This window comes from Papaver somniferum, chromosome 4 (genome assembly GCF_003573695.1).
Source record: "Papaver somniferum cultivar HN1 chromosome 4, ASM357369v1, whole genome shotgun sequence".
NCBI classification, from domain to species: Eukaryota; Viridiplantae; Streptophyta; class Magnoliopsida; order Ranunculales; family Papaveraceae; genus Papaver; species Papaver somniferum.
This window is the reverse complement of record NC_039361.1, coordinates 134,849,887-134,862,584: the sequence shown is the minus strand read 5'-3', so window position 1 is coordinate 134,862,584 and position 12,698 is coordinate 134,849,887. Positions and strand designations below refer to the sequence as shown.

General features: G+C 36.6%; 2 protein-coding genes across 7 annotated transcripts; both read left to right on the top strand.

Moving 5' to 3' along the window:
* Positions 1-1,686: 1,686 nt before the first annotated feature.
* On the top strand, positions 1,687-3,234 carry LOC113276656 (pentatricopeptide repeat-containing protein At3g22470, mitochondrial-like). Its single transcript, XM_026526287.1, has 2 exons — positions 1,687-1,902; positions 2,496-3,234. Exons 1-2 carry the CDS (start codon positions 1,737-1,739, stop codon positions 3,200-3,202), a joined length of 873 nt encoding a protein of 290 aa, XP_026382072.1. The 5' UTR covers positions 1,687-1,736; the 3' UTR covers positions 3,203-3,234.
* On the top strand, positions 3,218-7,768 carry LOC113276655 (CBS domain-containing protein CBSCBSPB1-like). Of its 6 annotated transcripts, none has more exons than XM_026526281.1 (16): positions 3,218-3,343; positions 3,499-3,589; positions 4,408-4,559; positions 4,904-5,072; positions 5,167-5,299; positions 5,381-5,551; positions 5,636-5,714; positions 5,818-5,931; positions 6,025-6,091; positions 6,278-6,383; positions 6,468-6,526; positions 6,605-6,708; positions 6,789-6,916; positions 7,039-7,124; positions 7,237-7,326; positions 7,423-7,768. In XM_026526281.1, the coding sequence occupies exons 2-16, from the start codon at positions 3,533-3,535 to the stop codon at positions 7,588-7,590; spliced, it is 1,683 nt and encodes a 560-aa protein (XP_026382066.1). In that variant the 5' UTR covers positions 3,218-3,343; positions 3,499-3,532; the 3' UTR covers positions 7,591-7,768. The 6 variants fall into 6 exon arrangements, with proteins under 6 accessions (XP_026382066.1, XP_026382069.1, XP_026382070.1 ...); XM_026526284.1 differs by having other exon boundaries at positions 3,219-3,343; positions 4,904-5,000; XM_026526285.1 differs by having other exon boundaries at positions 3,222-3,343; positions 4,904-4,985.
* The last annotated feature ends 4,930 nt before the right edge of the window (positions 7,769-12,698 follow it).

Below are 12,698 nucleotides of genomic sequence, written 5' to 3'. Positions count from 1 at the left end.
AAGTATATGATTTAGATCATTAATGTCTCATTAGGTAGTTGATCTCTTTGATTAATAAGTAGCTTAATTTTGGGGCACTACGAAACTGATGTAGTGATCGGTACCTGATGTAGCGACCACTACATCATCCACTCTCTCTATGCCACATGTCATTTTTCTATTATTTAATTGCTTTAAACATGATTTTTTATTACAACATCCGTTCACTTTGTGCATGATTTAGCGATCGTATTTTAATATTTCGATTGTCAACTAAAATAGTTTTCTCTCGGTAAGACTTGAAATCTCTAGGCCGCTTTCCATTTATTAAAAAACCATTGACACATTGGATTTTAAACGATTTATGTTTTCCTCATTGGACATGGCCTCAGGATAGACTATGTAAGAACCTATATTGAGTCCACTAAGCATTTTATTCTTGACTGTCCTTTTGCAAAGTTGTCTGGTTCAGTATATGTGGCTTACAGAGACAACTTGTACCCATGCTCTTCAATCCATATATGGATGCATAGTTGAGATAGTATGGTAAAAATGGTTAGTGTAGCTTGGTTTATTTAGATGGAGAAGTGCGATCTAGCCTTCAACGCCAAGTATATAACTACTATACCAAAAAATAAATAAAAATAAGTCTGTAACTCCTTTGCAAACCACACAGTGTATAAATTTCCACTTGAAAAGCTCTGCTACTATTGCTAATAATGCGGTTGTTTCCATTCCAAATGCATCCACCTGGTAGAAACTTTTTCAAGATTAATTGTGATGCTTCATTTTGTCATTTAACTAATGATGAAGGCTATGGTCTAATTCATAATTTTTCAGGTACACACATTGGCTCAAGGTGTACAAACTTTCCCTGTGGCTGGAGTGTTTGGTGGTGCTGGATACTATTATTTGGCCTGTAGAGATGTCACTTTGGAGATCGACTAATCAAGGCATTTGAAGGAAAAATCTTGTATACCATGGGAGTTTAATGGGACCGATGAGGATCTTGGATTTCATTTAAGTTCTTTTTGATAGGTGAAATTGTTTGCACACAAATATGCTTGCTAATAAATGTTACGCTAGGAAATATAGGTTTTCTGCCATTCTGGCTTGGAAGTTATCACAATTTCATTTTCTGGTTTTCTCTTGTCAAACATTAATAAGTTAATTTTCAATGAAATTTTCTTTGCAGAAAAAAGAAAAAAGAAATACAATAAGCTTAACGCTACATACAAATATTCCTAGTAATCTTGGCTATGGGAGGATACAATTGAAGAAACTATTACCGTAGTAAAACCTCCCCAAGCACAATTCACATAGGTAAGCAGAGACCAAAATACAACAACAAACTCGGTAGCAACGATTAGAAGCCTTCAACATATGTCAACTCACCTTCAACAACGAGCTCAAAAATCTAGTATAATTTCAAATGTATTTGATAAACAAGAAATTATAAACTTGTGTATGGAGTATTTCTTAATTAGCCTTTCCATCATAATAAAATGAAAATAAAAATAAAATTAAAAGATATCTGATTTCAAATAGGAAAAATTAGGTTAAGGCCCAACCCAGGGATAATCCATAGTACGAGGCCCCTAGTTAAAAAGAAGTTAAAATATCGGATACTTCTAGGGCGAACCGCTTATTTGTGTTTGGGAGTGAGGGTTTTTGAGTGAATCATTTATACATACAGTGGTTGTTTTTATAGTACTGGACCTTAACCCCGTCTTCGTCCCTCCATTAAAGAAAAACAAATGAATCATCTAGTCATGAGAAGGATAAACCATTCATCATTTACTAAACGTCCATTTCTTCAACACAACAATAATGTTAATAACCTTTATTTGTTGTCAGTCCAGCCTCCTCCATTGATTCTAATCACAACCAGAAGCAGAAGAAGAAGTTATGTTTCACGATCAGGTAGTCAAAAAACTCAATTTCAATTTATCAAAAAAAGAAAAAGAAAACTCACTTTGAAATACAAGCACTTGATCAGTGCACATCTGGTCAAATTAAGAAACTTGATGATGCATTAGTATACTTCGATAAATTGATTTCGTTAAACCCCCTACCAGCTATTGAAACATTCAATCATCTATTCATTTCAATCTCAAAACTTAGATGTCATTCTTCTGTTTTTCCAATGTATAACTAGATTAAATCGATTGGCATTCAACCTAATATATTCACATTTAATAAACTGTTGTTGCCAGTTAACTGGAGTTGATTATGGGTTCTGTTTGTTTGATATGATCCTAATATTATAACATTCAATACTTTGATTAAATGGGTATGTGTGCAAGGAACGAATTCTTCTGCCCTTCAGTTGTTTGATAAAATGACTGGAACTGGGGTTTCACCCACAGTATTTACCTATAATATACTAATAAATTCTCTGTGCAAAGAAGGGGAGATGAGGAAAGCAAACCAGATATTCGAGAAAATGATGAAGTTAGGCAAGGAGCCTGATGTGATTACTTATAACTTGATGATAGATGGTTTGTGCTTGACAGGTAAGATAGAGGAAGCCCGGAAATTGTTTGATTCAATGGTTGATAAGGGTCTTGAGCATGATTTATACAGTTTCAGTGTGTTGATTAATGGGTATTGCAAGAAGTTTAAGTTGGATGATGCTCTGCTGCTCTTCGAGAAAATGAAGCAAAAGGGAATAAAGCCAACACAAGTTACTTACACTACTCTGCTGAATGGACTATGCAGGAGTAAAACAGTTACAATTGCACGGAGCCTGCTATTCGAGATGCAATCAACTGGTGTATCTCCAAAGACAGTTACATATAATGCCATGTTGGATGGCCTTTGCATGAATGGACATATTGATGAGGCGACAGAGTTATTCCAGTCTATGAAACTTAAGGGGTATAAAGCTGATATTCAGACTTATGGTTTAGTTATTGATGGGTTGTGCAAGGCTGGTAAATTTCAAGATGCAAAGAAATTGTTCCATGAAATCCCAAATCAAGGATTAGTTCCCAATGTTAGAACATATACCATAATGATCAGTGGCATGTGCAGAGAAGGTATTTTATTTGAGGCCGAGAAATTGATATTTGAAATGGAAAAGCATGGTTGCGTTCCAAATGCTGTAACCTATGAAACCATTATTAAGGGATTTCTTGAAAGAAAAGAAGTTGAGAAAGCCAAAGAGTTTCTTCAAAAAATGCGACAAAGAAAATTTTCACCAAGCAATGCCCTTATTTAATAGTTAGTTATTTCTCTGTGGAGCAGCTCAAAAGCTTACTTTGGCTAAATCTGTATGTGACTGAAACATTTACGGAATGTCTTATTAGATAACTGCGTGCTTATCTGGGTGGTACTGCCCCGTTGGTCGTATAGGACTGAGGTATGTATTTCCAATACCAGAGCCCATTTGATACGAGGCAAGTACAAAAGTTCCTGTAATTAACTTGAATTTGTTGTCCATTGTTTTTAACTTGAGTTTCATAACAATGAAATATCAAAGAAGGTTACCTTACCCACTTATTTTTTTTTAATAAGGCCCAGGGGTTGAGGTCAAAAACACAAGGTCGATATGGTAATGCAAATTGCTTTCGAAATACCTGGTCACCAAGTGTTCATGTTATTTCAGGTAAGAAACTTAGAAATGGCTAACTTATAAATATTTAATGTAGATGCATTTAATCTTAAATTGATGTTCTAATGATAATTATTGCATGCATATCACAAATTTTGTTCACTTCTTGGTTTTTGGGTGTTGTTGTTTCCATTAATAAAATCACCAAGCCACCAAATTCTCTTGATTCATTAGAATGCCAAAATAGCTGCAGTGCCATTATTCTGAGATTATCGTATTTATCTTTGTCTGACTTTGGTTTGGAGAATAGTGAGTTTCTCCAGTTCTCTTTATATTAAAATTAAACACTTGACTGTGTGTCTGTGTATCACTTCCCAGAGATAAATCCATCAAGATCTTGTATACATAATGTAATAATGAAAGTTGATCTTGATTAAGTGCTCTTGAACTGGACCAAAATTTCTCAGTTGGGGATGGCTTTTTCAGCCTTCTTTGACTTTGGTCAAAAGTATGACATGCCACCTATGTGGCAACTGTAGGACCACAAATTGAAAACTGTCAATTTCCTGTAAAGTTGGAGATAAAAATTAGCTGTGTTGCTAATAAGCAAAAGAGCTGTATTTGGAAAATGGGATTAAAACATGTCCAACACTCAATATTTCAAGGTTTTCATTTCCTAGCCCACATTGTCTATCTCATGATCATGAATTTGCCGGTCGGTTTTTCTTCACGGGAAATATAGTTCACAGAGAATTCCGGCCGGCTTCTTCAGGTTCTCCCATTATATTGCGGTTGTAAATGTGTACATTGTTGTTTACTCTTTTTATCTAATTGATGGCTTTAATTGATCTTGAATGTTGTTGTGGTAACAGAGGAATTTCAAGATGAATGGTTCAGGAGGTTTCTATGGGAAGAATTTTGGATCAAGTAATTACTCTTCATCTTCTCTTACGAGGAGGAAAAGTATGGATATCGGAGGCATTGATAATCTTGGACGAAGATCGACTTCGTCTTCCCGTTACATGTATGTTTTATATAACGCAAATGTTTTGGTTTCTTTCTATACCACCGAAACTTGATAATGTCTGTTATTAATAATGTTTCCCTTTAGTTACAAGATAGCGGATTTGCGAATGGGTATAGACTTTGTAAATTAATCATATCTTAAAAGTGTTTGTAACATACTAATATGAACCCATTTGATTAAGACTGCCTGAAAACTGATCCAATGAACATAAACAATTTGTGCATAGTATAGAAGCTGAATGCTGTTATGATACATGGAAAGTCGGAATCAGATATAGGATGCTGCATGCTCTTTTAGGGTAACGCGGAGTATTAACTGTTATATCCTTGTTTTGTATTTAGGGGAGCAGCTGGTGAGCATACGGTTAAGCGTTTACGGCTGTCAAGGGCTTTGACAGTACCTGAAACTACGAGCATTTTTGAGGCATGCCATCGAATGGTTTCTCGTAAAGCTGATGCTTTGTTGCTAACTGACTCAAATGCTTTACTTTGTGGGATATTAACAGACAGGGTTTATCTTTGTTTGGAGTATTAATCATTTAGTTCTTCTTTTTAATCATGTACTAATATTTTTTTTTCCGTTTCTTTTCTTTTATCATATGAAGGACATAGCAACTAGAGTCATTGCTCGTGAGCTAAATCTTCAAGATACACCTGTATCCAATGTTATGACGAGGAATCCAGCTTTTGTTCTCTCTAATACCCCGGCTGTGGAAGCCTTGCAGAAAATGGTGCAAGGTTTTTAACACTCTTTAGGAACCCCTTTGTCACCATTGCCATGGTTTGTTTTTTATTTTCTAACATTCATACATTTATCAGGAAAATTTCGGCATCTTCCTGTAGTGGAAAATGGGAAGGTTATTGCATTAGTTGATATTGCAAAGTGTCTATATGATGCTATTGCACGCATGGAAAGGGTGGCTGAGAAGGGAAAAGCCATAGCAGCTGCTGTTGAGGGAGTAGAGAAACAATGGGGAACCTCGGCATCTGGTTGGTGCATATCTTATTATCAAATAACTCGTACATCTTGATCGTTGTTCTCTTTTCAGCAACGTTAACGTTTTTCCGTTACAGGACCAAATACATTCATTGAAACTATTAGGGAGCGCATGTTTAAACCCTCTTTATCTACCATCGTTGATGAGAATTCAAAGTAGGTAATATCATCATTAGTCATCGAATTTATAGAATTTATCCAGCTATTTTTCATGGGGATTTTCTTTTATAAATTGACTCATCAAAAAGGAGTGTTTTAGGGTGGTAACTGTCTCACGAACAGACACAGTGTTAACGGCAACAAAGAAAATGCTGGAGTGTAAGTTAAAGTCAGCGATTGTGACAGTAGACAACAACCCATGCGGAATCTTAACGTGAGTACCTCTCAACCATTGCCTTAGCTCCTGTATCTTTATTTTGTTCGTCACCTGCTAAAGAAACTATGTCTTTTTGACATCCTATATAAGTTCGAAGGATATTTTGATGCGAGTCATTGGCCAAAATCTACCTCCAGAGTCAACTTATGCAGAGACGGTACTCCTTTTTTACTTTAACTTGTGAAAAGTTATATCTTTTTTCCTCAAACTGCAATATTTTCCACATATAGCCTGTCTACTATCTACACAAACATATGAGTGGCAGATTTAAATTGCTCTACCGCAAGGGATGACTTACTAACTTTGAAACTTCTAAGTATCAAATATGGTATATGATATCCAGGTCATGACACCCGATCCAGAAGGTGCATCAATAGATACACCAATTGTTGTAGCTCTACAAAAGATGCACGACGGGAAATTTTTACACCTTCCTGTCATTGATCGAGGTATTTTTGCTCTTTTGTAATAATATAGAAATGAAAATCAGTTTTCAGTAAACTCACCACTGACTTGGCCTACATCGTTTGCAGATGGAAGTGTTGTTACTGTCCTTGATGTAATTCACATCACCCATGCTGCTGTAGCCACAGTAAGTCAACTCTGCATCCTCTGATGTCATCTAAGGCTCCAATTTGGTAATTTGACCAATGTCTCGTATATCTATTAGGTGGAAAATAGTGGAGTTGGAAATGAACCTGCAAGCGCTATAATGCAAAACTTTTGGGATTCTACCATGGCATCAGGGCCTTTGGAAGATGAAGATTCACGAAGGTTGTGAAGTTATGTACTTGCAGTTGTACCTTTTTAATTTTCTATAACCTTCTACTTACATTTTCTTAAACACATTTCAGTGAGGGATCCATGAAACTAACTTCTGAAGAAACTGATCCGGATAGTAGATATTCTGGATCCAACCTACCAAACTCCTTTGGCTTCAAGCTTGAAGATAAGAAGGGTCTGCTTCATAGGTTCACCTCTGGTACTATTCCTTCTTAAATCAGAACATTCTGTTACACATACACCTCTAATATTATTGTAGTAGTTTGTGAATGTGGTAAGCTAATTTGGAACTCATGTTAACTGTTGTTCTCGGTGATTCAGATACAAGAAGCTTAACGGATCTTACGACATGCATTCTGCAGAGAGTGGGTGATGACATCGATCCGAACCACCTGCCACAAATTCTGGTATCCCAAAATTGTTAATCAGATTTTGGTTTTGCTTGAGATAGTAGTTCATTACATATGTTGATTATCACGCATCAACTTCCAACCATGTTGGTGTTCGTCTTGACTGCAGTATGAAGATGAAGACCGCGACAAAGTCATTATTGCATCAGATAGCGACCTTACAACAGCCGTGGAACATGCTAAAGAAGTTGGTTTGAAGGTATTACAGGCTCTGAAACTTTATTTTACAATGTATCATTCTCATTATTTTAGCAAACATTTTTGAAGTTCATATAATAAATAATGGCTGTAACAGGGTTTAAGGTTGCATTTAGATTATTCAGAATCAAGTATGGGAAAGTCTCAAAGTATGGAGTTTGCAAATAGGAATGCATGGGCTGGCGCATATAGCGCGGTAGCAGCCGGAACTGCCGTAGTTGCCAGCATTGGTATATTTGCTTTCTTGAAGAGATACAATTCTTGATCAGTATCTAATATTCTCACTATTAAAGCTTAGAAGAAAAGAATTTGGGTCATGGAAGAAGCAATACTGGCCCTTGTAAAATTGGGGAATATTTCTTTTTCCATTTCTATATTCAATTTTAATTTTCTCTGTTGTTTTGAACCTTGATTTTGTGCATACCAAAATCTTCTTAGGCATACAAAGCACTAGTCCTAATTTGGGTGACCTTATAAGGAGTACCCTATGGGGTGGTTCAATTACCTATATGCCCTTAAATCCTTTAAATTACTACTAATCTATCCCTAACCCTAATACAAAACCTATAATCAACTACACCTAAAATTAGTTTCATTCACCTTCTTCTTCTTCCTCTCCACAACCGAACTCATTCACCCTTCCCTTCCTTTTTTTTTTCATCGCGGAAATTTAATCGTCGATTCGTGAAAATTTAGTCGACGATTAAACTCATCTATATAATGGGTCGTCGTAAGCCAGTATCTCGTTCAAATCGATCGACTCAACAACCCATTGAAGAAGAAGAAGATTTAGAGAGTGAAGAACAAACTCAAAATCAACCACAAAATCAACCGGAAGAAGAGATTAAAGAAGAACCAACTCCGGAAATGAGAATAAGAAGGTTAGTTCTACAAACCCATCTCGTATTTGATGTTTTAGATTGGTTTGGTCGATTGTCAAAATCATGTTTCTGCGGCGGTTACAGGGTATGGTTCGGCGCAAAACAAATCTTAGATGTGCGCCGAGCTGTTCTTGAAACTGAACCCTGAAAGTGCATATGAACGGATCGGCGTATATCTGAAATCCGTTTTGAGCCGAACTTAGTGACACAAAGACTTATATTTAGGATCGGCTTATTCGATGGTGTTAGTTTTGTGCCTAATATGTTTTGTGAATTTCAGAAATTTTGCATGTGCGTAGGATCGTCTTGTATGGTAGTATTAGTTTTGTGCCGAATAATTGTTGTTTGAATTTCAGAATTTTTGCATGTGCTTAGGGTTTATTCGATAGTATTAGGGTTGCGCCGAATATCATTGTTAAAATTTCATAAGTTTTACAAGTGTATAGGATCGGCTTATTTATATGATATCATGTTGCGCCGAATACATGTTTGAGTTCATAATCATAGACTTGGCTTATTCGACGGTATCGGTTGTGAGCCGAATATATAGGATCGGCTTATAATTGTTTTGTGGTATGAGCCGATCCACTCTCTGTGTAAGCTAATAAAAATTTCAAGACATGATTCGGCTCATATGTGTTATTTCGGGTAAGCCGAGCCTTCTTATTTTCTTACAAGTTTTTGGCTTTCCAAATCTCTTTGTTGTTCGAATTAGTCTTATAACTTTCATACTTGTGTCAGGACCAATGCAGCTACAAAGAGGAAGAAGATGGAGGTAACACCTTCTACTTCTAAAACTCCCGATCCTAGAGGAGGAGGTAAGAAAAAATTGGGAGTGGGAGGTAGAGGAGGAATTTTAGAAGAAGAAGCTGAACAAGTAAGAATTGAAAGACAAGAAGAAGGAATAGCTGAAGATGAAGAAGTTAATGATAATCAAGAAGTTCATCAAGAAACACAACCCCAAGGAAAACCCAAGAAAGACAAGAAAGGTAAGAAGGTGGCAGAACCCGAGAAAGAGAAGGACGATGATGATCGACGGATCACTGGTTTACACATTCCTGATGAAGATGACGTAATTACCATTCCTTTGAGTCCTTTGATGTTTGCAAACTTTATTCTTACTTTGATGTTTCCAAGTAAAACTTGTTTCTATCAATTCAATTCCTTTGATTTTTTTAATGTGGTTCTTTGGATGTAGGTGTGGATATATGACCATTTCCCAATTTTGAACTTGGCCAAAGTATTTGAGAAAGATGTCGATTATGTTGATACAGAGCCAACTGCAGCACGGTACGCGTACGAGGACTCCAGGAAAAGGAACAAAAAGAAGTTGGTGGCAAGTTTGAGAGAGACGTTAGACCGTCTTGGTGTTGATGATGTCACTTTTCAACCATATGAGAAGGAAGATGAAAAAGATGAAGTTGTTGAAGATGAGGATATGCCGGTAGGTATGTATCATGGGCCATTGTGGTATCCCGGTGGTTATGTTATATACGATCCTAGGCGAGTACTCCGTCAATTAGGATGCGTCCAAAAGGTTCCTTTGTTTGACGAGAAATTCAGGTTGTTACCAAAGAGTGGTAAGGGAACTAAAAGCACCACTTCATCTTGGGAACCAAAGTATGATCCTGATCCCACCGTTGAGTTTTGGAATAATTTAGACAATCACACATTAGATGCGTCCAAGTTAACACCTTTACTTGATGATCCATGTGAAGAGGATCCGGGCTATATGGATTGGTATAACCAAATTTCTCATCCCTTCATTATCAATAAGAAAAGGCAAAAGATAGCTGATAAGGGGAAGGCGAAGCCAATCAAGATCACCAACAAGTCTACTTCCGAAGATGTAGTCAAGGTTTTCAAGATTATGGTAAGAATGACTTCACTTTATACTATTTTCATATATTAGTTATGGTAAAAATGTCTTCAACCTCATGGTTATAAGTTGTTGACAAATGAAAAAATAGGTTGGGTAGGGAGATGTTGAAAAAAATGAAGGCCAAACTTGGTTGCAAAACACCAATGACCGTGGAAGAACAAAAATACCTCATCAACAAGTGGGATGCAATCATCAACAAAGGACAAGGACCCGAGGAACCCGAACAAAGGCCTACCACTAAGAGGTCTCGACAAGTTGGTGAAGGTACAAGCTAAGGTGGTGCTACCGTCCAACCCGGTAATGATGCGTCGGAAGATGAAGACCAAGGTGGAAGAAGAGGTGGTCGTGCAACTAAGAAGAGGGTTCATGGTTAAATTCCCTTTTATGTACACTTTTATGGTACACTTTTTCTTAAGTTTTAAGTACACTTTTATGGTGTTGCAAACACCTTTGCTTTTAGGTGCTGAACTTTGTTTTTAATGGTGCTGGGATTGGGTTATGGACATCTTCAATTTCATGTTTTAATGAATAGCTTAACAGTTATGCGCCGAATTTACAGAGTTCGGCTTATCCTCTAATGTTAGTTACGCGCCGAATCATTTGTCCTTCAGGTTCGGCTTTTTCTATAATTTGAGTTATAAGCCGAGCCTTAAAAATCATTATTGGTGTAACCCAGTATTGGTGTTCCTCAAGCACGATCAGGTTGATGTTCCTCAATTTCATGTTTTAGTGATCCTTGGTATCCTCGTGAATTATGTCTACTGGATCAGGTTGATTTTCCATGGGTCCAAGCACGATCTACAAAGAATATCACAAGGTTAAACACTAGAAAGGGAATATAATAACAAGGTTAGGCGCATTCGATAATCACATTACGTGCCGAACTATAAACATTTACAGGTTTCGGCTTATACGATATCCTCAATATGTGCCGAACCACGAACAATATTTTAACCCAAAAATTAACAAATTCATGTTCGGCTCAGACGATAATCATATTATGTGCCGAACCTTGAACATAAGAGGTTTCGGCTGATACGATATTCTCCATATGTGCCGAACCAGTAACAATATTTCAACCCAAAAATTAAAAAATTATGTTCGGCACATACGATTTTGGATATGTAAGCCGAATTAGTAATGATTCTATTCCGGGCTATTCAGGATGTTGTTCGGCTTACTATGAAACTTTCATATAAGCCGAACTAGTGTCTAGCAAAAGGGTTGGAATTGGAAATTATAGGTTCGGCGCATGCAGTAAACAGATTCAGTAAGCCGAACCGTTCATCAATTGGTAGATTCGGCTCATAGATGTGAGCCGAACCTCAACCTGTTTCGCCGAACCATGATTCAAAAAACCTAACTTTTGAAAATTGAGAGCTATAGAAGTGAGATTAAGTATAGGATATAAGTGTACCTGTGTATTAGAAGCATTGGGTTCCTCATCAATGTCTTCATTATCAGGATTTGGCTCATAAAAATCATCATCTTGAGTTTGTGTTTGAGTTTGAGCTTGAGTTTGAGTGGGTGTAAAATTATTCTCATAATCTAAGAAATCAGCCATTTCTGGATCATTGTTGTAGTTGATATGTATTTTCCTAGGTTTTTTAGATGAATGATGACCCTCCTCATCCTCCATTGAATCAAGAAATAGAATTTTCTCACTTTCTCCTTCTCTTTCTCTCCTTCTTAACCAAACCAAATCTTTGATTTTTTTCCCCTCAAATTTTTCATCTAAACAACTCTTATAATTCTGAAAATTATTTTAATCACTAAACAAAATATTTAATCACTAATCAAGATTATTAACACTAATACGTAAAGGGCAGAGTTGCCATTAAAAAAATTTGGGTTAAGGGATTATCTGATTTTGCTATTTCACAACCTTTTTTGTCTTCATTCAGTATGTCTTGGAAGATTTTGGTATGCCCAAAATTATAATTCGTTGTTTTTCTATATTTACATTTATACTGGTTTTAACACTATACAACCCGGCCCACAGTAGACAAAAATGCTTCATGACCAACTCCTTTACCGACATAGCCATAGGCAGCTGTTATTAGCAAATGCAATTTCTACTAGCTTGGGGAAACAAGGTCACATTGTACTAACTCACGTGTTTAAGACTCCTTTTTCTGGTCTCAACAGTTCTCCTGTGTTTAAGAACTCGTTTTTCTTAATTACCAAAAAAAGAACTCATTTTTCTTGTCTCAGTAATACGCTGTCAGCGCTTTACGAGGGCCAGAATCTTGCATTGCATTGCTTACTGTAATGTCACAGATTCCTTTGTGCGTTGGATCATAGCCACTTGTTTGAGCTGTCCACAAAGGACTTCTCCACTTTCATATTCTTTTTGTTGAATTTTAGCCTGAATATTCTTTTCAGATGGCAGGTGCCGGTAAAATTTATCACCAGCTGAAACACCACAACACAAAGTATGTCCACTCTAATGACAGGTGAAAATGATATTTCATATTGTGTATCAATATCAGTGTAATTGTAATTACAGGTGTTGTCTGAACAAAGCATTTATACTACACTATACACGTGCAGTTGACACAGAGTTATAAATACAGACACTCTAAAGATAAGGGGCACCATTACCCCCCC